This window comes from Tamandua tetradactyla, chromosome 9 (genome assembly GCF_023851605.1).
Source record: "Tamandua tetradactyla isolate mTamTet1 chromosome 9, mTamTet1.pri, whole genome shotgun sequence".
In the NCBI taxonomy this organism is placed as follows: domain Eukaryota; kingdom Metazoa; phylum Chordata; class Mammalia; order Pilosa; family Myrmecophagidae; genus Tamandua; species Tamandua tetradactyla.
Genome location: NC_135335.1, coordinates 15,724,022 through 15,751,769, shown reverse-complemented (window position 1 = coordinate 15,751,769; position 27,748 = coordinate 15,724,022). Strand labels below are relative to the sequence as shown.

The 27,748-nt window shown below is 36.9% G+C and overlaps 1 protein-coding gene across 1 annotated transcript; it reads right to left on the bottom strand.

Annotated features, from left to right (window-relative positions):
• Nucleotides 1-6,629: 6,629 nt before the first annotated feature.
• On the bottom strand, nucleotides 6,630-27,241 carry OOSP1 (oocyte secreted protein 1). Its single transcript, XM_077114838.1, has 5 exons — nucleotides 27,165-27,241; nucleotides 12,052-12,190; nucleotides 9,937-10,034; nucleotides 7,709-7,861; nucleotides 6,630-6,896 (listed from the first exon to the last, which is right to left on the bottom strand). The coding sequence occupies exons 1-5, from the start codon at nucleotides 27,239-27,241 to the stop codon at nucleotides 6,791-6,793; spliced, it is 573 nt and encodes a 190-aa protein (XP_076970953.1). The 3' UTR covers nucleotides 6,630-6,790.
• Between the last annotated feature and the right edge of the window lie 507 nt (nucleotides 27,242-27,748).

Below are 27,748 nucleotides of genomic sequence, written 5' to 3'. Positions count from 1 at the left end.
GTAACAAAATAAGGTATCAGTGGCTAAGGGTGTTCAAATAGAATTGAGAGGCAGTTCTAGAGGCTAATCTTATGCAAGCTTCAGCTAGATATTGCTAATTGCCACATCTTGCCAAACCTCAACCAACACCTTTGTTAGTTACAGAGCACCTAGGGCTGTATCTGAAATTCTACAAAAGTTTCATGCATTAAATTTACTTTCCAGAAAGCTATAACCTCTGGGTGGTTCCTAGGCTTAGTAAGTCCTAAAATCCAGAGGGGCCAGCCTCTCCAGAACATCAACTAGTTCCATTCCCCTATCCCATATTGTCAACACCCCTTTTCAACATGAAAAAGTTAGAATGGGCATAACCCAAATATCTCTGCAGATCAAAGAAGGAGGAGTTATAACAGAGGAGATAGGATTTAACAAATGAATTTGACTGCTGAATTGTTATATTGATATTTCCTTTAGTCTCTAGTGTCTCAGAGCAGCTAGAAGGAAAAACCTGAAATTGTAAAAGTGTAACCCAAACAAACTTTGAAATATGTTCTATAGCTATTTGTGAAAATGTATTTTGAAATTAATTGCTTTCTATTATATACATTATATTTCACAATACAAATGTTTTTTAAAAAGTAAATTATCTTTTTAAAACAAGGCTTTTTCCCTTCAGTGATACCAAGTCCTAAAATGTCTTAACCAAGTAACAATTTTTATAACTTCACTTTTGCTGCTCACTCAGAGGGAATATTCTGAGTAAGAAACATATTCTCTTGCATGCGTGGTCCTAAAAAAGAGAATTTATCATGATTAGGAAACTGCTAAGTTCTCATCTCCATTGGTTGCTTGGTAATGTATGGTATTAATGGTAGGTTGTTTTGTAGATGTTCTTGCTCAAGTTGAGGAAGTTCCCCTCTATTCCTAGTTTGCAGAGAATTTTAATCATGATGGAGAGTTGGATTTTGTCAAATGTTTTTTCTTCATCTATTGATATGACCATATGATTTTTCTTTGTTAGCTTATTGATGTAATAAATTACATTAATTTTCAAATACTGAACCAGCCTAGAATATCTGGAATAAATCCCATTGGGTCATATGTATAATAATTTATATTCATTGTTGGATTTGATTTGCTAATATTTTGTTGAGGATTTTAGCATCTGTGTTCATGAGGGATATTGGTCTGTAACTTTTCTTCCTAGTAATGTCTTTTTGTGGTTTTGGTGTTAAGATAATGCTTGGCTCATACAATCAGTTAGGAAGTGTTCCTCTGCTCCTTATTTTCTGGAAGAGATTGTAGAGAATTGGTATAATTCTTTATATGTTTGGGAGAATTTACCAGTGGATCAGTACTTTCTGTCTGGAAACATTGATTATTGATTTTCAATTTCTTTAATAGCTATAGGCCTTATTGAAATCCTCTCTTTGTGAGAGATTAGGTAATTGCATCTTTAAAGAAATTGGCCCATTTCATCTAAGTGATAAAATTTGGGGACATAGAGGTGTTCATAATATTCTTTTATTATCCTTTTACTGTCCATCATGTCCATTGTGTTGGCCATCTTTCATTTCTGATATTAGTAACTTGTGTCTTTTCTATTTTCTTCTTGGTGTATCCATTTTATCGATCTTTTCAAAGAAATCGTCTTGGTTTCATTGATTTTCTCTATGAATTTCCTGTTTTCAGTTTCAGTGATTTCTGCTTTTTTATTTTTTCTGCTTATCTACAATTTAATTTGTTCTCCTTTTTCAAGTTTCCTAAAGTAGAAGCTTAGATTATTCATTTTTAGATTTCTTCTTTTCTAATACATACTTTCAGTGTTATAAATTTCCCTCTAAACACTGTTTTTTACAGCATTCCAAAAATTTTGTTAAGTTGTATTTTTATTTAGTTCAACAAATTTTTTAATTTCTCTTGGGACTTCTTTGGTGATTGTTCTAGTTTGCTAGCTGCTGGAATGCAAAATACCAGAAACAGAATGGCATTTAAGAAGGGGAATTTAATAAATTGCTAGTTTACAGTTCTAAGGCCGAGAAAATTACCCAATTAAAGCAAGTCTATAGAAATGTCCAATGTAAGGCATCCAGGGAAAGATACTTTGGTTCAAGAAGGCCGATAAAGTTCAGGGTTTCTTTCTCAAGTGGGAGGGCACATGGCGAACACAGAGTTTCTCTCTCATCTGGAAGCTTACATGGTGAGCACAGCATCATCTGCTAGCTTCTTCTCCTGGCTTCCTGTTTCATGAAGCTCCCCGGGAGGCATTTTCCTTCTTCATCTCCAAAGGTTGCTGGCTGGTGGACTCTGCTTCTCGTGGCTCTGTCATTCTGCTCTGCTCTCTCTGAATCACCCATTCTCCAAAATGTTTCCTCTTTTATAGGACTGCAATAAACCAATCAAGACCCACCCAAATGGGTGGAGACATGTCGTCACCTAATCCAGATACACAACCACTCTTGACTAAATCACATCATCCAGGGAGATGATCTGATTACAGTTTCAAATGTACAGTATTGAATAGGGATTATTCTGCTTTTACAAAATGAGATTTAGATTAAAACATGGCTTTTCTGGGGGATATACATCCTTTCAAACCAGCATAGTGATCCTTATGTTACATAGAATTGTTTTGGTTAATCTCCAGATATTTGGGGATTCTCCAGCTACTTTTCTGTTATTGACTTCTAGTTTAATTTCACTCTTACGAGAGAGCATACTTTCTATGATTTCCATTAATTTAAAATTTTAAGGTGTGTGTTATGGCCCATAACATCTTCTTAGGTAAATGATCCACGTTAACTTGAGAAGAATGTTTTTTTCTAATGTTGTAGGGTGAAGTATTCTATAAATGTCATTTAGATCCAGTTGATTGACAATGCTGTTTGCTCAGCCATGTCCTTACTGAATTTCTGCCTGTCGATTGATCTGTCAATTACTAGCAGATGAATACTGGAGACTCTATAATAGTGGATTTGTTCATTTCCCTACAGGTCTAACAGGTTTTGCTTCATATATTTTGATGCTGTTTTTAGGAACATACATATTCAGGATTGTTATATTTTATTGGTGAATTGACACTTTTATTATTATGTAAAGCCCCTCTTTATTCCTGATCATTTCCTTAACTCTGAAATCTCCTTTGTTTGAAATTAATATAGGTTCTCTAGATTTCTTTTGAGGAGTGTCAGTATGGTAAATCTTTCTTTACCCATTAATGTAGTGGGTTCCTCATAGACAGAATAAAGTTGGGTGTTTTTTAATCCACTCTAATACTCTGTTTTTTAATAAATATATTTAGACCATTCTCATTTAAAGTGATAGTTTATATATTTGGATTAGCAGCTACCGTATTTTTAACTGTTTTGTGTTCATTGCACTTGTTCTTTGCTTCTTTTGCCTTCCACTGTTTTTATCTCCTCTAGTTTTAATTGAGTATTTTATATGATTCCATTTTCTTTCCTCTCTTAGTATATGAATTATACTTCCTTTAAAAATTATTTTAGTGGTTTCCGCAGAGTTTGAAATATGCATTTACAACTAATCTAAGTCCACTTTCAAATAACACTATACCTCTCCACAGAAAGTACAGATATCTTATAACAAAATATTCCCAGTTCTTCTCTCCCATCCCTCCCTTATAACATTTTTGTCCTACGTTTCACTTATTCATAATCTATAAAGAGTCAATATTATTATTTTGAACAAACTGTTACCTATTGGAATAAGAAAAATAAAAGATATTATTTTACACTCGTTCATTCCTTTTTGAACACTCTTCCTTCATGTAAACACAAATCTCTGAACTACTTCATTTTCCTTCTCTCTGAAAAACTCCCTTTAACATTTCTTGTAGGGCATGTCTACTGGTGTTCAAATCCTTTTGAAAGACAATTTTTCTGGATACATAATTCAAAGTGGGTAATTTATTCGTTAACACTTTAAATATCATTCCATTATCTTCTTGCTTGCGTGGTTTCTAAAGAGAGGTCAAATGAAATTGCCATTCTTGTTCCTCTATAGACACATAATTTTTCCCTCTGGCTTCTTTCAAGATTTTCTCCTTGTTATTTTTTACAGTTTGAATATTACAAGCCTAGATGTAGACATGTTTGGTATTCACAATGCTTGATGTTTTCTGAGCTCCCTTGATCTGTAGTTTGGTGTCATTCGATGATTTTGGAAATTTTTCAGCCCTGATTACTACAAATATTTCTGTTCCTTTCTTTCTTCTCCTTCTGGTGTCCCCATTATTGTATATATTACATTCTTTGTCATTGTTTCACAGTTCTTGGATATCTTCTCCTATTTGGGAGGATCTTTACTCTTTGCTTTCCAATTTCTAATGACATAGCTCCAAGATCTGATTCTTTCCCAGGCTATGCCCAGTCCACTAATGAGGAGTCCATCAAAGGAATCCTTCATTTCTGATATTAGTATTCTTGATTTCTCACATTTCTGCTTCTTTAAAATCTACACCTCTCTGCTTACATTACCGTCAGTTCTTGCATGCTGCCTACATTTTCCTATAGAGCCCTTAGCATATTAATATTTACTTCACAGTCCCAGTCTAATTTAAAAATCTCTGCCATATCTGAATCTGGTTCTATTGCTTTCCCTATGTTTCCAGACTATGTTTTATTCCTTTTAGCTGTCCTTCTAATTTTTGTGAAAGCCAGACTTGACATATGTGGTAAAAGTAACTGTGATAAATAGGCCTTTTGTGTGAGGTTTTATATCATCTGGCTAGAAGTTATGTTGTATTTGTTGTTTTCTATACCTGTAGGTATCCTTGTTTTTGTCTCCTCTGTTTTAGGTTTCCCTAAAGACTCCTTCTTAAAAGGGTCTGAGCTTTGCATTTCTTTTCATCTGTAATCTACTACTGATGTGGTAGATAAATATCAATGGAAGACAAACTGTGACATTTACATAAGATGGAATATTATGCAGCTGTAAGACAGAATAAAGTTATGAAGTATGTAACAACATGAATGGACCTTAAGGACATTATGCTGAGTGTGATTAGCCAGAAAAAAAAGGACAAATACTGTATGGTCTCACTGACATGAACTGACATTAGTGAATAAACTTAGAATATTTCCTTGGTAACAGAGACCATCAGGAGATAGAAATAGGGTAAGATACGGGATAATTGGAGCTGAAGGGATACAGATTGTGCAACAGGACTGAATATAAAAACTCAGAAATGGACAGCACAATATTACCTAACTGTAATATAATTATGTTAAAACACTGAATGAAGCTGCATATGAGAATGATAGAGGGAGGAGGGCTGGGGCATAAATGAAATCACAAAGAAAGATAGACGATAAAGATTGAGATGGTGTAATCTAGGAATGCCTAGAGTATATAATGATAGTGACTAAATGTACAAATTTTAAAAATATTTTTGCATGAGGAAGAACAAAAGAATGTCATTACTGCAGTGTGCTGAAAATAAAATAAATAAATAAAAATATCAATGAAGGATTAGCAGTCTACAAATCTGTGATTAGGGCTCAGTCTTTTACTGAACCTATGCCCTTAATCTCTGACCTTCACAGGTTCTTCTCACTTTTATTACAACTTAGATTGAGATAGCAAGGCTGGAGGGACCTGTTCTTGGGTATTTCCTTTCTTCAGAGCAATTCTACATCAGTAAAATAATTTTCCATAAGGATAAGAGAATCCTGTGCTATATTTTTAAACACTTTTTCTTCCCACCCCCCCAAACCCCCGCAGAAAGCAGAAGATTTTTCTCTAATCTTCACAGAGATAACATGGTGAGGCTCCCAGAGGTAAAATTCAGGGAAGTCTGGTAACCCCCCTAAGTCTGGGCCTCCAACAACTTTCACCTCAAGATAGCCTATGCTCCAGAAATTAGTCAATTAACCTTTCAATATTACTACTAGATGCTGGTTCCAGCGGTGGTTTCTGTTCCTAACTATAATTATCTGTATCTTCCTGTCTTTCCAGTTTTAGCGATGATGGTTTGCTCTATGACCTCAGCAATCTAGAGGATCTAATAAAATGTATGAATTTCAGTTGTGTATATCTCAGACCAGAAACTAGAAGTCTTGTTGGCTTTTTACCTTATTTTGTAACACTTCCCCTCTCCAACCATACTGACTTTCTTGATCCCTGTGCAGCCAGGCAATTTCTCTCCTTGGGGACTTTATATCAGCTGTCCTGTCTGGAATAACCTTCCTTCAGTGGTCTGATATATTCCCTCCTTCATTTCCTTCCAGTTGTTGTTCAATGGCTGCTTTCTGGTTAGGCCTTCCTTGATAATCCTATCTAAATCTGCATCTGAGTACTCCTAATCTCCCTTCTTTGCTTTATTTTTCCTTCAGTAGAATTTAGTTGATATTTTGCCCCTCCTGCTAAAATGCAAACTCCACGACGGTATATTTGTGGAATGAATAAATGAATGGGCTATCATCAGGTCCAGCTACCCCTGGCCTTAACGGAAATGCATGAATCAACAGAGAAGAGGCAAGTCTGTAATTTTACCTTTAAATACCTCTTTATAGAAAGCATGGAAACTTAAAATGACATGCAAATCATTGCTTCCATAATTAGAGACACTCACATAAAAGAATACATTTTATTCATAAATAAAACTCCATAGAGTTAAAAGAAGGTCAGCCCCCATTTTTAAGAAAGGAAATATCAGAAGGCAATATGCCACTTAAAATTGCAAATTATTTTTTTAAATGAAGGATTGCTGGAAGTATCATTAATCCTATGCCAGCATCTCAGATTTCTATCAAATAGTATATTGACTCCATGGTCATAAGCTGCTGCCACATCAGGATATCCAAGTTGCCTCCGAATATGGGTGAAGAACCCATTTTATTCTCTTACAGAAAAGGTACATCATCGATAAATAAGGAAATGGAACATTCAGATCCCTCCTGAAATGGAAGTCAAAAATAGGTCATGATATAAACATTGCTTAGATATTTCTAAGAGCCCATTATTGATCATTAGAGTAATGTATGTATACGATAGGAATACATAAGTTAGAGATGAGGAAGGAGAAATATTAGAGAGAGAAAGAATCTTATGTTCTTGAAACTACATCCTTAAGTATATGATGATTCAAATGTAATGCATATTTAAGTAAATATGGATACTTTTGCCTCTTTAAACTATAATGTATATTCCAAATATTCTAGGACTATCCAGGTTACTCTAACATATCCTGATCCCTTCATTAATAACATTTAACATGTGTGGATTTTTCAGTATATCCCTTCATATGTGACTCAACAATTAAGAACTGTATACCTTATAGGCATTTGGTCCCTCCTAGAAAAAATTGTAACCAAGCTTTATGGCACTACCAAGTTCACTTCATCACTGATCACCAATATATCTAAGCCACCCCTTTGTAGGCTCAGCATTGATACTCGCTGTTTCTTAGGATTCAGAACTCTGTTGCTATTGGAATTGGTAGGAATTACACCTTAGCCTTGATTACGGGATTCCATACAATGCTCAAGAGGGAAGCTCTTATTTATATGGGCTGCCTACCACTTAGTGATACAGTAATGAAGCCACCATTACAACAATGCTGTCCACAAGCAAAGGAATGGATGCCTCTTCTTCAGGCACAATGCACCTTAATTCAAGTACATGGCATTCCCTTGCCAAATTGTGCTGGTTCTTACATAGGAAATGCCTGAACAAAATTTTTTTAAACACCAGTTCTGGGTGTCCTTACCATGGCCACACTGAAGAAGTAACTCCCAGGCCTATGTCTCCTTTTTGACCCAGGTTTGCAAAGTGTATTCTGACTTGTATTTCACATTCGGATTCGGCAGTGTTGCCAGTTTCATCATTTCTTCCTTGAACCGCATTGAGAAGATGGTGAGTACTAAAATGAAAAAACAAATTAAAACATCACACACAGCTTAAGATCTATCCATACCCTAATGTTTACAAGGTTGATCTTAGAGGCAAATTCCTGATATGAGTGAATATATATTAACACCTATGTTGACAGAACATTGGAAGCTGTGTTTGTGGTGCTAAGGAACCGGAGCTTAGAAACAAAAATCTCTGGTTTCACTTATGGGCTCCATCTTCAACTAACAAATGATCTTGGGCAAGTAACTTAATTTCTCTGCACCTAATATCTTTACTTGTAAATTGGCAAAAGACCATCTACCTCATTGAGTTGTCATGAGAAACAAGAATATTCATACAAGAAAAGTATTTATTTATAGCAGTGGAGATGTATGGTAAGTGACTAAATGTGAATTGATAATGGTATATAGTGGATGTTACTGTTTTACTATTATCCTTTTCATATATGTAAAAGGTACTGTGTAAAGCGGCTGTTCTGAATCCACTGAGAAAAGGATTCTCAGTTCAAGACTTTTACCAAAAAAGTCTAATGGAAAAATTGTCCAAAGAGAGCCTTGCCAAATATATCATCATTTTGCTAAGACCTGATCAAAGCTGTTACTGATCTAATGCTTGATGATTTTAGATTTTCTTGAAAGGATTAACAGGTATCAAAAAGAGATTGAATCTTGTGACAATAAAAAGAAAGATAGTTATTCCTTCTAGTCCCCAATGTTCTGCAGCAGATAGAAGGAAAAATCCGAGATGATGGTATAGTAGCCCATGACAAACTCTGGGATCTGCCCTGTAACTACTTGTCGAAGACTGCTTTGAAAACTATTGCTTTTATCTTTCTTTGATTTGCATATATGTTATATTATACAATAAAAAAAGTTTTTAAAAAAATGTTTGAATCTTAACCTATAGATCCTGTTCTAGTATGTTCCATCTCTCTTCCCCAGTTTTAGACTAGTTCTCTTGTGCTGGTTTGAAATATGTATGGACCCTAGAAAAGCCATGTTTTAATCCTAATCCCATTTTGTAAAGGCAGCCATTTCTTCCAATCCCTATTCAGTATTGAATGCTTGAAACTGTAATTAGATCATCTCCCTGAACATGTGACTTAATCAAGAGTGGTTGTTAAAGTGGATTCGGTGGAGGTGTGTTTCCACCAGTTTGGGTGGGGCTTGATTACTTTACTGGAATCCTATAAAAGAGGAAACATTTTGGAGAAAGTGAGAGATTCAGAGAGAGCAGAGAAGAACAGCATAACCATGAAAAGCAGAATCCACTAGCCAGCAGCCTTTGGAGATGAAGAAGGAAAATGCCTCCCAGGGAGCTTCATGAAACAGGAAGCCAGGAGAAGAAGCTAGCAGATGATGCCATGTTCGCCATGTGCCCTTCCAGATGAGAGAGGAACCCTGACTGTGTTCACCATGTGCCTTTCCAGATGAGAGAAACCCTGACTGTGTTCGCCATGTGCCTTTTCATTCGAGAGAGAGACCCTGAACTTCATCGGCCTTCTTGAACCAAGGTGTCTTTCCCTGAATGCCTTTGATGGGACATTTCTACAGATTTGCTTTAACTGGGACATTTCCTTGGTCTTAGAACTGTAAAATAGCAACTTATTAAATTCCTGTTTTTAAAAGCCATTCCATTTCTAGTATATTGCATTCCAGCAGCTAGTAAACTAGAACAACCCTACTTGGTGATCTTATTTTTTTGCTGTCTAAATGCCATTTAGCCAAAATTGCTTGCTTATCTCCTTCAGGAATCTTGGATGTCAGCTCTGTCTTAACACCAAAATAACCTGATTTAGCTGGCTAAAATCTATCAGATTTTTGGTGACCCTAACACTTGTATCAAAAAAAAAAAGAATCAATCCATTTTTTTTCATCATTCCTAGTATTTTTATATTCTAGGGGACAATTGTAATAACTTTTGAAGATTCAAGGGCAGGAAACAAGAAAGTTTGCTCCCATTAGGGTTTGGTGGCCCCATGACCCCTGGCTGGGCCATTTAATTTTTCAGGTTTGGGTTTCTTATCAGGAAGGTAGAGGTGAAGCTGGGGGACAGGACAAGAGTCTGGCATACTCTACTTACTTGCGGGCAACACATGATAGAGGCATTTCACCTCGGTCTTCAGAGGTGCGTGAGACATACTTGATTTTAGTTTTATACAGAATAGTCTCCTGGAGAGTCTAAGGGAACAAAACCAAAGCTTTAAAACAGATATTTGCCAGGAACTTTAAAGGCATTTGGAACTTGTGGATCCTCTAAAAATAGCCACACTCTAATGTAAATATAAATAGCACTTGTCCATAGGAAACAGGAACATATTCTCAGTAGACAGATGGATTAAAGTTTGCAGATGTGTGTACAGAAGACAACCAATATTTGGTAGTTAAAAGAGTAAAGAGGGCAATGTGATGGTGGCTCAGTGGGAGAATTCTCGCCTGCCATGCCAGAGACCCAGGTTCAATTCCCGGTGCCTGCCCATGAAAAAAAAAAAAAAAAGATATCTCATATGTAAGAAAGTGTTTTCACCTCTTTGAGAAAAAGTAAAAAAGAGTTGTAGATGGAATGTTACTTAGTGGTAGGAAGCACAGATTTTGAGATCATAGGAATCTGGGTTGGAATCTTGGATTATCATGTTACCTTGGAAATTTTGTTTAGACAAATAAACCTGTTTCCTCATTTCTTACAAAAGAAAAAAGAGGGTGCACAGATAGTCCCGTGGTTAGAATGCCTGCCTTCCATGCAGGAGACCCGGGCTTGATTCCCGGACCATGCATCCAAAAAAAAAAGAGAGAGAGTCATCAGGATGTTAAGGAACAATATTAACAATATTCTCATAAAGAGTAAATGCCTAATAGGAAGAGTAGCTTTTTTCAGAAAGGAAGGAGTTAAAACAATTAAAAGAACAGTGAGATGTTCTTCTAGGAACATTGAATATTTGATCATCAATATGGGTCTTCTTGATTGCAAAAGAGAATAAGCTGAATCAGAAGTACTCATGTGACTTGTATAATTTTAAATATGTTGCTATTTCCTTCAGACATGTCATGCTCCTTTTTAGATAACTAAGAAGTTATAAACATAGAAAAGTAGAATTCATCCACTATCACCATCCACAGACTCCTTGAGTTAATATGTGGCTATTTCCCTATTTGTTTTTGTTTTGTTTTATAAGATCTATGTCAAAGTTGATGAGACTCCCCTAATAACCATTGTGGTAGACCCTGCTTTGTGCTGCCCAGATCCCCCCTTCAGTAAAAGGTCTGTTGTCCCTCCTGCTAAGAGTGCTGTTAACCCCTTCAGGGATTGTCTCAGCTGCAGACAGCAGACTTGCCAGAAACCACATTCCTTTCCTGGGATGGTTCATATTCCAGGATGACTGATCCTGGGGCTATGTAAAGCTGCAGGGTCACCCAAAGCTCTCTTTGGGACTGCATCATGGCTCAATATATCCCTGTGCCCCCAATCTTCTCTTGCTTTCCTTTTACAGGTGCTGATTCCAAGGACACTTAATAAATGTCCTTCATGCCAAATTCTATTTTGGATTTTTCCTTCTGTGGAGCCTAACCTGTGCCATCACCTGGGGCTGACAAAGTTGAAGCACTTCTCTTACTACTCCATTCAGGATAGTGAATAAATTAGTCAGTTAATTATAGTTAAGTTAAATTGACTGGGAGAAGTTAAAAAAAAAAGCCAAAACCCTGATTATACATTTATCAGTGGTATGCATAATTAACCTATGTGTGTTACCACAGCCTCTGGTGGATGGAGTTTGTACTGTTAGTGCTAAACATTGACTGAAAAGCCTTCTGATGTTTGATTAGTGTTACTAATTTCTGGTTTCAGATGGCCAAACTTCATGAAATACAATGTATAGGTAGTTTGTGAAACTGTTTAATAAACTTGTGAGACATGCATGTCACAAGCTTTTCTCCTCTCAAAGCCCTCAACCATTCAAGCTGCTCCATCCACTCGTTGGGCTTTATAGCCATGAGATGCATTTTAGAGATTGCAGCTACTTCCTAACAAGAGAAAAAGTATTCAGCACATCCTTAGCTCCCCCTGTCCTCCATGTAATAGGTAGAGAAATTTCAGTCTAGCACATATTGCAGAGAGAAACTTAGTGATTTCTGGTTTGTGGCCCTGTTGAAGGATTCATAAAGACAGTCAGATTTTAGGCAAAACAGTTATTCCTCTTACTTTTGTTGTGATGCCACACTCATGAGGCTGGTAGAAAAACTCATAACCCTCAGGCACAACATGGGTTACAGGACAGTCGTCTCCTAGAAACACTTCTTCAGGGTTCACATACAAATTGTGAAATACTGTGGGTTTAATCCTGGCATAGAACCAAAAGTGACTGCAATGTACTCGTATGGCTGAGAGGCAGAAAAGAGAAACTTTCCATTAGTATTGCTAGTACACAAATCAGTTCAAGGAATTTCAGCATAGACTATTAACGAGTGAAGACATCATCCCCTTATTAATGGAAAACATATCCTTGAGACAAGCCAGTCTACAAAAGATGGCCTTAATATAATTGCCTCATCCCTTGAAAATACCCACACATTCAAACATCCCTCAAAGAGCTACTCTACTGAATCCATATGTGGAAAATCGATACAGAATAAGATTTTACCATCCAGCTCTCCAAAGTTGTCTTTCTATAGGGCTGGCATCAGAAAAATCTATATTATGGCATTTTTGCTAAGACCTATAGAAAATGTTCTATTTCTATTTCACCTGTTGAACTGAAGCTCCTCTAAGAAAGCCCTTGTTTCCATCTTTGAATCCACAGCTCCATGATACATGAAGCACTAAGGGTTGATGAGTTAATAAACTTGCCAGAAAAGCAACCAAGCTTTTATAGAAATATCAGGTGACTGTGGTGTTTTATCCTTCCCCTTCTAACTTGCAATATCGGGATGGTAATTTTTTATCTGAGAAAGGGAACAATTTTCTGTTATAATCTATCTGGCCATCACCATGACCAATTGGATATATTCCAGGGATGCAAGGCTGGTGCAATTAATTGATGCAGAAGGCAGTTGACAAAATTCAGCACCCATTCATGCTAAAAACTCTTCAGAAACTAGGAATAAAATGAAATTTCAACTTAATAAAAAACATCTACAAATAACCTGCTGCTAACATTACATCTAATGATAAGAGACTGAATGCTTTCCTCCCTTTGATCAATAAACAAGATGAGGATGTCTGCTCTCCTGGCTGCAATGCTGGAAGTTCTAGCCAGCACAATAAGGATGAAATATAAGGCACACCTAACAGAAAGAAATAAATAAAACTGTCCCCGTTTTCTGATGTAACGATTGTCTACATAGAAAATCTCAAGGAATCTACAACAAAAGCCCCATACTTCTTAGTCTTAGAACTAAAAAGTGAATTCAGCAAGGTAACAAGATATAGGATCAACATACAAAAGCCAATTGTATTTTTAATGTACTAGCAATGAATATATAGACACTGAAATTTTAAATACGAGAAATACCATTTATAACCAGTCAAAAAAAAAAAAACCATGACCTACTTACGTATAAGTCTAACTTCTACGTACAAAATTTGTATGCTGAAAATTATAAAATGCTGACAAAAATATGCAAATAAATTGAATACTGCATTCATTGGTTGGAATATGCAACATGTTAAAGATGTCAACTCTTGACAAATTGATATATAGGCTTAATGCAACTTCTGTGAAAATTCCAGCAAAAACTTTTCTAGTTGCAAGACGAGATTACTCTAAATTTTATATGGAAAGGTTAAGGAACTAGAATAGGTAAAACAACTTTGAGAAAGAATAATAAAGTAGGAAGAATCAGCCTACCCAATTTCAAGACTATTTTTATAACTACAGGAATTAAAACTGTGATGTTAGCAGAATGGCGAAGCTCAACAGAACAGAATAGAAAACTAGACACAGACTCACATAAATATGCCAAAGTGATTTTTTTTCTCAAAATAAAAGTAGCTTTATTTTATCTGATAATAAAAAATGATACATGTACATTATAAAAATTTCAAATGCATAATCATACAAAGAAAGCAAAGAGCACCAAAATACCACAGCACAGAAAAAAGTATCATTAACATTTTGATGAATATCTCTATAAAATATATAATATTTTTAAATGCTCAATGTTATAAAAGAGCTTCCATTAAACATGCTATTCTATAATCTGCCTTTTCATTCAACAAATATTTCAGGTACAAATTTCCATAGCTACTGCTATATACATAGATCTACATAGTTTAAATGATGGTTACACACTTTTCAATTGTATAGATGTGCTATAACTTATCAACATCTTCTATTGGAGAATATTTAGGGCTTTTTCTAATGTGTCAATATTATAAATATCATGAACAATATCTTTGGGCTTATTTTTACATACTTGTGCAATTTTTATTCATGAGGATAAATTCCTAAACAAATTACCAGGGAAAAATGTATCCTCATTTACGTTTTTTATACATATTGTCAAATTGTCTTCTAGAAAGTTGTATCAATTTCACTATTACCAAGAGTGAACAAGAATGCCCATTTTCCTCTACTCTTATCAGCTGTTTTAATCTCCGCAAATCTGGGAGGACAAAATTAACAATAACAATAATAAAATAATAAACTATATTTATTCACTGTTTTCATTTTCAAATAGGGGAAACTTTTCATTTTTTATTATTAATTAAAAAAATTAACTAACACAACATTTAGAAATCATTCCATTATACATATGCAATCAGTAATTCTTAATATCATCACATAGATGTATGATCATCATTTCTTAGTACATATGCATCGATTTAGAAAAAGAAATAGCAAGACAACAGAAAAAGAAGTAAATGATAATATAGAGAAAAAAATAAAATTAAAAATAAAAAATACAAAAATATATAAGAAAAAAAAAAATGGACAGCCAAAGTGATTTTTGACAATGTTTCAAAAGTGATGGAGGGAAGCAAGCCTACTCACAAAACGGTGCTGTGGCAATTGGACATCAATAGGTGAAAAAATAAAACTTGTTCTACATTTCATGCCTTAAAAATTAACTCAAAATGAAAAAAAAATTAACTCAAAATGAATCACCTACTCAAATGTAAAATGTAATGCTATAAAGCTTTTAGGAAATAACAAACAGAGAAAATCTTCAGGGTGTAGAGCTTGCCAAAGATCTCTTAAACTTGACCCTAAAAGAATAATGCATAAAAGGAAATGTTTATAAATCAGACTTCATCAAAATTAAAAAATTTCTGCTCTGTAACAGAGCATGTTGAGAGGGTGAAAAGACAAGCTGCAAGGTGGGAGAAAGTGTTTGCAAACACATCCAACAAAGGACTTGTATCTAGAATATACTTAAAAAAAAAAAACTAACTAAAAACTCTACGGTTAAAAAGAAATCCCATTAGAAAATGGGCAAGAGGCCTGAAGAGACATCTCATAGAAGAGAATAAATAGAATGGGCTTCTATAAATGAGCCAAAGATTGCCTCTGTGCACTGGTCCTGGGTGTTTACTTCTTTACAGCAGCCAGCAACCTGAGACAGTTAACCCAAGAAGCCAGGCAATACCAAACCCAAATTTTTACATGTACAATTGCTTTAAAATTAGCCCCAGTCAGCAATTTTTAGCCATTTAGAGCCAGCCTGCTTTGCATACCACAAGAAACTGTTCCCAACATCCGTTAGTCTTAGATAAGTTAAAACCATGTGGTTATAAGAAACCAAGACACTTCTGCCCCTGAGAGCTCTCTAACCCAGAAATCCCCACCATGTTGACTGAATGCCATCAGCAACCTATGTTAACCCACCCTCCCATATCCCTCTCCCCTAGGAATTTTCCTTGCTCTCTTCCCTTTCTGGTAGTCTACTGCTAAGAGGGACCAACTCGTTCAAACAACCTAGCAAAGCATCACCCCACTAGCGTATGTTACTGCCATCTTGTGGTCATATATTTTTCCTTAATCAGCTGGAAAGTATTTTAAGGATTTCCTTAAAATCCCTCAAACTCACTACAGTTGGCAAATAAGCACATGAAAAGATGCTTAATATCATTAGCCTTAGGGAAATACAAATTAACACCACAATGAGATATCACTACATACCCATCAGAATGGCTAAAATTAAAAATAATAGTACCACATGCTGACTACAATACAGAGAAACTGGATCATTCATATGTTACTGGTAGTGACATAAAATGACACAATCACTCTGGAAAAGTTTGGCAGTTTCTTTAAAAAGTAAACATACAACCCAGTAACCGCATTCCTGGGCATTTTTCTCAGAGAAATGAAAACTTGTGTAAACATGAAACATACACAAGTGTTTATAGCAGCTTTATATCTAACAGCCAAAAATTGGAAATTATCCAAATGTCCTACAATGGCTAAACAGTTAAATAAACTATGGTATATCCATACTATGGAATACTACTCAGAAATAAAGAATAAACTACTGATCTGTGCAACAACTTAGATAAATATCCAGTGATTTATACTAGAGTGAAAAAAGTTAATCCCAAAACTTGGCATATTATATGACTGCATTTATGCAACATTCTTGAAATGACAAAGATGTAGAAATGGAGAACATATTTGTGGTTGTCAGAGATACGGACTGCAGGAGAAATGGGTGTGGAACTGAGTAGAAGACACAGGGTGGAGGTGGCTTTCAAATGGCAACATGAGGTCTCTCTGTGTGATAGAAATGTTGTGCAATTTGTGGTGGAAATTCTGTAATTTGACTGTATCAACATCAATATACTGCTGTAATTTGGTACTATAGTTTTGCAAGATGTTAGCATTTGATAAAACTGAATAAAAGGTGCATTTGATCTCATTTGTTTCTTCTTGTTTCTATTTTTTAGTTAAAAATAATGAGTTATTATTTCATACTCAGATTGGCAAAAAGACATCTATGAACACCAAGTGTTGATGAAGATGAGAAAAGTAAGAATCTTCATACATCTGAGAGGCTGGAAATTAGTGCAATCACGATGAGCATGAGTTCATCAGTTTTCAGATCTGAAAACCACGTGGCTTCGCAACTCCATTCCTACGTGTGCAAAACCACACAAGAACAAACTTTCCTTGTTACAGCTAAACACTAAATGTTTAGTATTTGTCAATAAGAGAAGAGGAACAAGTTTTAATGCATTCATTCAATGGGATATCACATAGTAGGTATAACAGAGTACTGATGAACGAAACATCTGGTGGTAATAAACCAAAGCTACACATATAAACCTCTAAGCAACGTCGAACAAAAGCAATAGCTGCAAAATGAAACATGAGAGGTCAAATGGGGCCAAAAACATACGTATGGATCCATGAACTTGTGGTAAAATTATAGAGCCGACAGGAAATGAGCAACTACCAAACTTACATCTGGGCAAAGAAGAAAGAGAAAAATAAAAGGATTAGGAATGGACTAAAACCTTCATTACTACCAGAATTTTCACTATCAAAAGAAAATAAAATTTAAGCAAATGTAGTAGATTATTAAGGATTTAGTAAAGCAGGATAGTAGAACAATGAACATTTATCTATGTCTTATTGTTGTCTGTTTTGAATATTTCCTAAATAAATAAATGAAAGAAGAAAAGCACAAACACACTAAGATCCTTACGAGGTCTGGGTGAACAAGGTAACTTAAGAACTATAAACTCTTATAGCAACTCTGAAATTTCAGCATTGGAATGTGACAGCCAAAATTATATTTTCAGTGACCGACCCTTGAGTTAGCTCAGGACAGGAGCTTTTCAATGCTAAAACAGACAAAGCAGGATGGTTGGTCTCCCACACTTGAAGAAGCCAACCATATCATTTCAAACACAATAATCTATGAAGCATAAGGTAAAAAACGATGGCTGTCACACTCCACAAAGCCCTGAGGTTGATCTCTTCCTACGGAGGTCTCTTCTGTTTTCCAAGCCATGCCACACTTTACATTATATTCAACTTCCTTCAAGCATTTGAAATACAAGCCGGTGACATGGTATAAAGGGGGCCAAAGAGGGGGAGTTGGGGGAAGGAGGAAGCTTCCAAGCTTCTCAAGATTCAGTTTCAAGATGAGAAACCTAACATCCCAAGACCAAGCATCTGAAAGAGAGCCCCGCTGTAAGTATCCTTAGCTATGACTTGGATTGAACCAGGTAAAAATTGTGGAGAATCTAAAAGCCGTGTTAAAAGCATCATCTTTCAGCATTGATAAGAAACTCCTGTCCCTCAAGACATAGCATACCTGACCAATCCCCAGCACAATTCCATATCAAGGAAAGAAGGACAAGCAGCCCTTGTAACCCTAGGAAAGTCTTCATTTTCTCAAAGCCAGAACCAAATCCCGCTTAGGAAGCAGGAAGGGAGAGCAGAAGGCAGGCTTAAATGTTAAAACAGCTGAAGCCTGTTTTGATGCAGGCGTGAGTAATTACCATTTTGGACAATACGCACATCTTACATAGAGTATTAATTCATTTTTTAAAACTTAATTCTTGTTAGTCACACACCAAAGAACAAGAGCAGAGGTGAAGCAAAATGTGTTATTTGAGTGTTCCCACAGAACTGTAAATTCTAGGGGGCTACAAAAGTACCCCTGAAACTCACACACAACTTTTAAAGGTGAATGAAGTATAAGAGGCAGCTCTTTTAAGGATGATTCAAAGATTAGTAGGATGTGCTACTTTATTTGCTTTAGAGTTTGCATTCTCATTACTTTAGAGAAATGCCATCTTTAGTAATCTTTAGTATGCACTGAAGTTCATTTCATTAAAACACCGTATTACCCTATTATATCTCTCTCCATATCTAGGTAGCAAAGAAACAACTTGAAGAGAATCGAATTTTTTATGCACCTGAGAAGACAAAGCCTTGAGAATTGGGGGATGGCAAGACTCATTTCACCTATTTTCACTTTATTCCACCAAACAGCCTCTAAAGGAGTAGTTCCCAAACTTTAGCAGAGGTCAGAATCACCCAGAGGGCTTACTAAAACACAGACACCTGCGGTAAGGATGGAAGCCTTGAAGACCTGGTTACCTATGTCTTTATATTATTTTTCTCACTTCACTTCAGTGAACCTCTATATTCAAGCCTCCAAGATCTTTGCTTGCAAAACAAACCCCCAATTACTTTCTATGCCCTGTAAAATATCCTTTCTCTATTTTAAGTAATTTTTAACATTTTAAACCACACTTTAAGTGCTTATGTAGCGCAAAAACCAGGAACAAGGCCGCAGGCCTCCAGAAACGTTCCATGAAGTGAGAACAGGCTGAGACTAAAGATCTGTAGTTTTGGGAAGCAGGTTTTATTTGCTATGGCCACGGGGCTCAGCTGAGTCACCTCTGGAAGTCTGAGCCCTGAACAAAAGGCAACCTTAGCTTTTATAGACTCTTTGACATGTTAAAGACTAGGTAAACAATTGGCTGACTTAAATTGAGAATGGCCCAGAGTTGAACCATTGAGGGGCCCCCACCCCAGGAATGTCTTCCCTTGCCTACGTGCATCTTCACCAGTTCTTGAAGGCTAGGGGAGGGGGTTTCTATCCCAGGAAATGTGCCTTATCTCGCTTGCCTGCAAGGAGAGGGGGTTTGGGGATTTTCCACAGAGAGCACAGCTAAACCACAAAGAGGGGAAGGCCTGCCTGCTACAGTATAAGGAACTAAGAAGAGGGTGACAACAAAGACAAGAGGCCAGTATTGCTAAGGAAGTGGCTATTTTTAAAAATGCACCTCTCTGAGGGCATTTTGGAAATGTATGAAGGCTGCTTTGTTCTGCATAAGATGGGAGGAAGGGCAGGGATGCCAGGCAGTCTGTAATTCAAGGAACAATCCTATATAGCAAAGGAATGTCCATTGTCTCATGTGAAGTTCAAATGTTCCACTGTTTATTCATGTAAGTAGATACCTGTTGATAATTTTCTGAACCCAGAACTTACCTCAGATTTACATATAAACAGAAAGAAATGATTCACAATTTTTACATAAACAGGGAAAATCGCACATCATCTTGTTTGGAACTTTACTAAGAATTGTTCATCATTTTAGAAATATTTCATCACTGAGTAGAAGGCTATCCCAGTACTTGAAATCCTTATGTCAGTCTGGATTACTGACAGACACACTCATGGTAGCTCTAAGAATAATTGTCAAGAGTACTTCAACATATCTGCCTGAGTATCTGCATATTCATATACATATTTTATTGTAAATTGCTTTCCTTTTTATATATTATACTTACTGTATTGTAGTGGCTTTTTAAAAAGAAATGTGTGTAGATTATCTATACAATTTATTCAGGGATAATAAAAGTGGCATTAAAATTACTTGCTAAAAAAAATTACTTGCTGTAAAAAATGTTTGTTACAAAATTTATATTTTAACTAGTGCATTTCCTAATATAACTTATGTAGATAGTTTGATTGAACACGATAAGTACTTGGAATCTAAGGTAGGACATGAGGTTTTGTTGGTTTGTCCAGAGTGATGCCCCAAAGAATCCCAGAGGGATTCGATCAGTGAGTGGAAAAGTATCTGCAAAGCCCCCTTCGGGGAATGGTGAGAACAGGGAGAAATGCAACTTCCCCAAGTTGAATTCTTTTTTTTTATTAATTAAAAAAAATTAACTAACACAACATTTAGAAATCATTCCATTCTACATATGCAATCAGTAATTCTTAATATCATCACATAGATGTATGATCATCATTTCTTAGTACATATGCATTGATTTAGAAAAAGAAATAGCAAGACAACAGAAAAAGAAATAAAATGATAATATAGAGAAAAAATAAAAATAAAAATAAAAAATACACAAATATATAAGAAAAAAACAAGAATAGCTCAGATGCAGCTTCATTCAGTGTTTTAACATAATTACATTACAATTAGGTAGTATTGTGCTGTCCATTTTTTTTTTTTTTTTTTAGAAATCATACCATTCTACATATGCAATCAGTAATTCTTAACATCATCACTTAGATGCATGATCATCGTTTCTTAGTACATTTGCATCGGTTTAGAAGAACTAGCAATATAACCGAAAAAGATATAGAATGTTAATATAGAGAAAAAAATAAAAGTAATAATAGTAAGAACAAAACAAAACAAAACAAAACAAAACAAAAACCTATAGCTCAGATGCAGCTTCATTCATGTTTTAACATGATTACTTTAAAATTAGGTATTATTGTGCTGTCCATTTTTGAGTTTTTGTATCTAGTCCTATTGCACAGTCTGTATCCCATCAGCTCCAATTACCCATTATCTTACCCTGTTTCTAACTCCTGCTGAACTCTGTTACCAATGACATATTCCAAGTTTATTCTCGAGTGTCGATTCACATCATTGGGACCATACAGTATTTGTCTTTTAGTTTTTGGCTAGAATCACTCAGCATAATGTTCTCTAGGTCCATCCATGTTATTACATGCTTCATAAGTTTATCCTGCCTTAAAGCTGCATAATATTCCATCGTATGTATATACCACAGTTTGTTTAGCCACTCGTCTGTTGATGGAGATTTTGGCTGTTTCCATCTCTTTGCAATTGTAAATAACGCTGCTATAAACATTGGTGTGCAAATGTCCGTTTGAGTTTTTGCCATTAATTCCTTTGAGTAGATTCCCAGCAATGGTATTGCTGGGTCGTATGGCAATTCTATATTCAGTTTTTTGAGGAACCGCCAAACTGCCTTCCACAGTGGTTGCACCATTTGACATTCCCACCAACAGTGGATAAGTGTGCCTCTTTCTCCACATCCTCTCCAGCACTTGTCATTTTCTGTTTTGTTGATAATGGCCATTCTGGTGGGTGTGAGATGATATCTCATTGTGGTTTTGATTTGCATTTCTCTAATGGCCAGGGACATTGAGCATCTCTTCATGTGCCTTTTGGCCATTTGTATTTCCTCCTCTGAGAGGTGTCTATTCAAGTCTTTTTCCCATTTTGTAATTGGGTTGGCTGTCTTTTTGTTGTTGAGTTGAACAATCTCATTATAAATTCTGGATACTAGACCTTTATCTGATATGTCGTTTCCAAATATTGATTCCCATTGTGTAGGCTGTCTTTCTACTTTCTTGATGAAGTTCTTTGATGCACAAACGTGTTTAATTTTGAGGAGTTCCCATTTATTTATTTCCTTCTTCAGTGCTCTTGCTTTAGGTTTAAGGTCCATAAAACTGCCTCCAATTGTAAGATTCATAAGATATCTCCCTACATTTTCCTCTAACTGTTTTATGGTCTTAGACCTAATTTTTAGATCTTTGATCCATTTTGGTTAAGTTTTGTGTAGGGTGTGAGATATGGGTCTTCTTTCATTCTTTTGCATATGGATATCCAGTTCTCTAGGCACCATTTGTTGAAGACTGTTCTGTCCCAGGTGAGTTGGCTTGACTGCCTTATCAAAGATCAAATGTCCATAGATGAGAGGGTCTATATCTGAGCACTCTATTCAATTCCATTGGTCGATATATCTATCTTTATGCCAATACCATGCTGTTTTGACCACTGTGGCTTCATAATATGCCTTAAAGTCAGGCAGTGCAAGACCTCCAGCTTCGTTTTTTTTTCCTCAAGATGTTTTTAGCAATTCAGGGCACCCTGCCCTTCCAGATAAATTTGCTTATTGGTTTTTCTATTTCTGAAAAATAAGTTGTTGGGATTTTGATTGGTATTGCATTGAATCTTTAAATCAATTTAGGTAGGATTGACATCTTAACTATATTTAGTCTTCCAATCCATGAACACAGTATGCCCTTCCATCTATTTAGGTCTTCTGTGATTTCTTTTAACAGTTTTTTGTAGTTTTCTTTATATAGGTTTTTTGTCTCTTTAGTTAAATTTATTCCTAGGTATTTTATTCTTTTAGTTGCAATTGTAAATGGGATTCGTTTCTTGATTTCCCCCTCCGCTTGTTCATTGCTAGTGTATAGAAATGCTACAGATTTTTGAATGTTGATCTTGTAACCTGCTACTTTGCTGTACTCATTTATTAGCTCTAGTAGTTTTGTTGTGGATTTTTCCGGGTTTTCAACATATAGTATCATATCGTCTGCAAACAGTGATAGTTTTACTTCTTCCTTTCCAATTTTGATGCCTTGTATTTCTTTTTCTTGTCTAATTGCTCTGGCTAGAACCTCCAACACAATGTTGAATAATAGTGGTGATAGTGGACATCCTTGTCTTGTTCCTGATCTTAGGGGGAAAGTTTTCAATTTTTCCCCATTGAGGATGATATTAGCTGTGGGTTTTTCATATATTCCCTCTATCATTTTGAGGAAGTTCCCTTGTATTCCTATCCTTTGAAGTGTTTTCAACAGAAAAGGATGTTGAATCTTGTCAAATGCCTTCTCTGCATCAATTGAGATGATCATGTGATTTTTCTGCTTTGATTTGTTGATATGGTGTATTACATTAATTGATTTTCTTATGTTGAACCATCCTTGCATACCTGGGATGAATCCTACTTGGTCATGATGTATAATTCTTTTAATGTGTCGTTGGATATGATTTGCTAGAATTTTATTGAGAATTTTTGCATCTATATTCATTAGAGAGATTGGTCTGTAGTTTTCTTTTTTTGTAATATCTTTGCCTGGTTTTGGTATGAGGGTGATGTTGGCTTCATAGAATGAATTAGGTAGTTTTCCCTCCGCTTCGATTTTTTTGAAGAGTTTGAGGAGAGTTGGTACTAATTCTTTCTGGAATGTTTGATAGAATTCAGATGTGAAGCCGTCTGGTCCTGGACTTTTCTTTTTGGGAAGCTTTTGAATGACTGATTCAATTTCTTCACTTGTGATTGGTTTGTTGAGGTCATCTATGTCTTCTTGAGTCAAAGTTGGTTGTTCATGTCTTTCCAGGAACCCGTCCATTTCCTCTAAATTGTTGTATTTATTAGCGTAAAGTTGTTCATAGTATCCTGTTATTACCTCCTTTATTTCTGTGAGGTCAGTAGTTATGTCTCCTCTTCCATTTCTGATCTTATTTACTTGCATCCTCTCTCTTCTTCTTTTTGTCAATCTTGCTAAGGGCCCATTGATCTTATTGATTTTCTCATAGAACCAACTTCTGGCCTTATTTATTTTCTCTATTGTTTTCATGTTTTCAATTTCATTTATTTCTGCTCTAATCTTTGTTATTTCTTTCCTTTTGCTTGCTTTGGGATTAGTTTGCTGTTCTTTCTCCAGTTCTTCCAAATGGATAGTTAATTCCTGCATTTTTGCCTTTTCTTCTTTTCTGATATAGGCATTTAGGGCAATAAATTTCCCTCTTAGCACTGCCTTTGCTGCATCCCATAAGTTTTGATATGTTGTGTTTTCATTTTCATTCACCTCGAGGTATTTGCTAATTTCTCTAGCAATTTCTTCTTTGACCCAGTCGTTGTTTAGGAGTGTGTTGTTGAGCCTCCACGTATTTGTGAATTTTCTGGCACTCTGCCTATTATTGATTTCCAACTTCACTCCTTTATGATCTGAGAAAGTGTTGTGTATGATTTCAATCTTTTTAAATTTGTTAAGACTTGCTTTGTGACCCAGCATATGGTCTATCTTTGAGAATGATCCATGAGCACTTGAGAAAAAGGTGTATCTTGCTGTTGTGGGATGTAATGTCCTATAAATGTCTGTTAAGTCTAGCTCATTTATAGTAATATTCAGATTCTCTATTTCTTTATTGATCCTCTGTCTAGATGTTCTGTCCATTGATGAGAGTGGGGAATTGAAGTCTCCAACTATTAGGGTATATGAGTCTATTTCCCTTTTCAGTGTTTGCAGTGTATTCCTCACGTATTTTGGGGCATTCTGGTTCGGTGCGTAAATATTTATGATTGTTATGTCTTCTTGTTTAATTGTTCCTTTTATTAGTATATAGTGTCCTTCTTTGTCTCTTTTAACTGCTTTACATTTGAAGTCTAATTTGTTGGATATTAGTATAGCTACTCCTGCTCTTTTCTGGTTGTTATTTGCATGAAATATCTTTTCCCAACCTTTCACTTTCAACCTATGTTTATCTTTGGGTCTAAGATGTGTTTCCTTTAGACAGCATATAGAAGGATCCTTTTTTTTAAATCCATTCTGCCAATCTATGTCTTTTGATTGGGGAATTAAGTCCATTGACATTTAGTGTTATTACTGTTTGGATAATATTTTCCTCTAACATTTTGCCTTTTGTATTATATATATCATATCTGATTTTCCTTCTTTCTACACTCTTCTCCATACCTCTCTCTTCTGTCTTTTTGTATCTGACTCTAGTGCTCCCTTTAGTATTTCTTGCAGAGCTGGTCTCTTGGTCACAAATTCTCTCAGTGACTTTTTGTCTGAGAATGTTTTAATTTCTCCCTCATTTTTGAAGGATAATTTTGCTGGATATAGGAGTCTTGGTTGGCAGTTTTTATCTTTTAGGAATTTAAATATATCATCCCACTGTCCTCTAGCTTCCATGGTTTCTGCTGAGAAATCCGACACCCAGTCTTATTGGGTTTCCCTTGTATGTGATGGATTGTTTTTCTCTTGTTGCTTTCAAGATCCTCTCTTTCTCTATGACCTCTGACATTCTAACTAGTAAGTGTCTTGGAGAACGCCTATTTGGGTCTAATCTCTTTGGGGTGCGCTGCACTTCTTGGATCTGTAATTTTAGGTCTTTCATAAGAGTTGGGAAATTTTCCGTGATAATTTCTTCCATTAGTTTTTCTCCTCCTTTTCCCTTCTCTTCTCCTTCTGGGACACCCACAACACATATATTTGTGCGGTTCATATTATCCTTGAGTTCCCTGATACCCTGTTCAAATTTTTCCATTCTTTTCCCGATATTTTCTGTTTCTTTTTGGAATTCAGATGTTCCATCCTCCAAATCACTAATTCTATCTTCTGTCTCTTTAAATCTATCATTGTGGGTATCCTTTGTTTTTTCCATCTTTTCTACTTTATCCTTCACTTCCATAAGTTCTGTGATTTTTTTTTTCAGTTTTTCTATTTCTTCTTTATGTTCAGCCCATGTCCTCTTCATGTCCTCCCTCAATTTATCGATTTCATTTTTGAAGAGGTTTTCCATTTCTGTTCGTATATTCAGCATTAGTTGTCTCAGCTCTTATATCTCATTTGAACTATTGGTTTGTTCCTTTGACTGGGTCATATTCTCAATCTTCTGAGCGTGGACCGTTATCTTCTGCTGCTGGCGTCTGGGCATTTAGTCAGATTTCCCTAGGTGTCAGACCCAACAAGGTTGTAAGATTTTTCTGTGGAATCTCTCGGTTCTGTTTTTTTTATCCTGCCCAGTAGGTGGCGCTCGTGGCACACTTTTGTCTGCGGGTCCCACCAGTAAAAGGTGCTGTGGGTCCTTTAACTTTGGAAAACTCTCGCCGTCCGGGAGGTTCGCTAGCCGAAGCGGCTTGGAAGAGTGCCAGCCGGCCCGGGGTCCGAACGAGGGGAGGGTTGCTGGTCACCGCAGCCTGGGAAAGCGCCCGTCCGAATTTCCTAGTCAGCCCGGGGCGCCAAGCTTGGCAGGAGGGCGCCAGCCGCAGCGGCGTGCCCGGGAGAGTGCACGTTCCCGGGGAGTCACGGGTTTGGAAGGGCCCCCCCGTCGCCATTCTCCGCGGTCTGGGGATTTCCGATCCAATTCTCTCAGTTGGTCCGGGGGGCCGCGCGTGGTGTGGGCACCAGCTGCCGCGGTTTGAGGGGACCGCCTGTCCAATTCTCCCAGTTGGCCCGGGGAGGGGGAAGGGAGTGACTCCGGCCGCTTCCCGCCCCGCCCAGTGAAGCCCATGCCCCTCGGCGATCTCACCAAAGCGGGTTCTCTCAGCTAGCCAGCCGTTCCAGGATGGGGTACGCTGTCTTTTTTATCTCTGTCGTGGCTTTGGGAGCTGTCCTGTATCGTTTCTACTCCCCTAGTAGCTGTCCTGGAGGAGAAACTAAGATCCGCGCGTCTTACTAAGCCGCCATCTTCTCCGGAAGTCCAGGAAGAAACGTTTTGAGTAGGTTTTATTGGGATCTGTGTGTTGAGATGACAGTTTCCCTGCCTTGACTGAAAAGGAAGAAGCAGACGAAGAGCAGATCGAGCTGGAAAGGTTTCATTCCTCAGCGAAGCCAGGCGGGGCAACTTGGGTTTGCAGTTAGTTTCTTTTCCTCCGCGACTCGCTCTGCTCAGCCTCTGTCGCCGGTCCCCTCCGGTTCGCGCTGACCATCTGTTTGTCTGTCGGTCCGGCTGTCCCTCCGCAGTGGCCTTGCTCGCTTGCCGCTGGAAAGCAGCAGCCAGCCGAGACCAGTTGCCTTTTTTTTTTTTTAATTTTTATTTTAATTTTTAGTCACCCTGGGAAGCGGGGATCGTCAGCGATGTCTCGGCTCGTGGCAGGTCCATGCCTCGGCTCCACGGCATCCCAGCACATAGCTTCCTCCGGCGGGGCTCCTCCCACAGTGAGCCCCCAAGTTGCATTCTTTATATTCTCATAAGCAGTGCGGACAACCAAAGCTATAGGCTGAGCCCCCAGTCTTGGGGTTTGTTCATATGAAACTTAACCCCACAAAGGATAGGTCAAGTCTACTTAAAATTTAGGCCTAAGAGTCACCCCCAAGAGAGCCTCTTTTGTTGCTCAGATGTGGCCTCTCTCTCCAGCCAACACAACAAGCAATCTCACCGCCCTCCCCCTGTCTACGTGGGACATGACCCCCAGGGGTGTCAACCTCCCTGGCAATGTGGGACAGAAATCCTATAATGAGCTGAGACTTAGCATCAAGGGATTGAGAAAACCTTCTCAACCAAAAGGGGGAAGAGTGAAATGAGACAAAGTGCCAATGACTGAGAGATTCCAAACAGAGTCGAGAGGTTGTCCTGGAGGTTACTCTTATGCATTAAGTAGATATCATCTTGTTATTAAAGATGTAATGGAGAGGCT

Excerpts from the sequence above, each read along its gene's own strand:
- OOSP1 (XM_077114838.1), bottom strand. The coding sequence starts at position 27,241 with ATGTGCTGGGATGCCGTGGAGCCGAGGCATGGACCTGCCACGAGCCGA. Across the intron at positions 12,191-27,164 it reads GACGATCCCCGCTTCCCAGG|GATTAAACCCACAGTATTTC; the intron begins GTGACTAAAAAT and ends GTTCTATGCCAG. Across the intron at positions 6,897-7,708 it reads ACTTCTTCAGTGTGGCCATG|GAGGGATCTGAATGTTCCAT; the intron begins GTAAGGACACCC and ends CTTCCATTTCAG.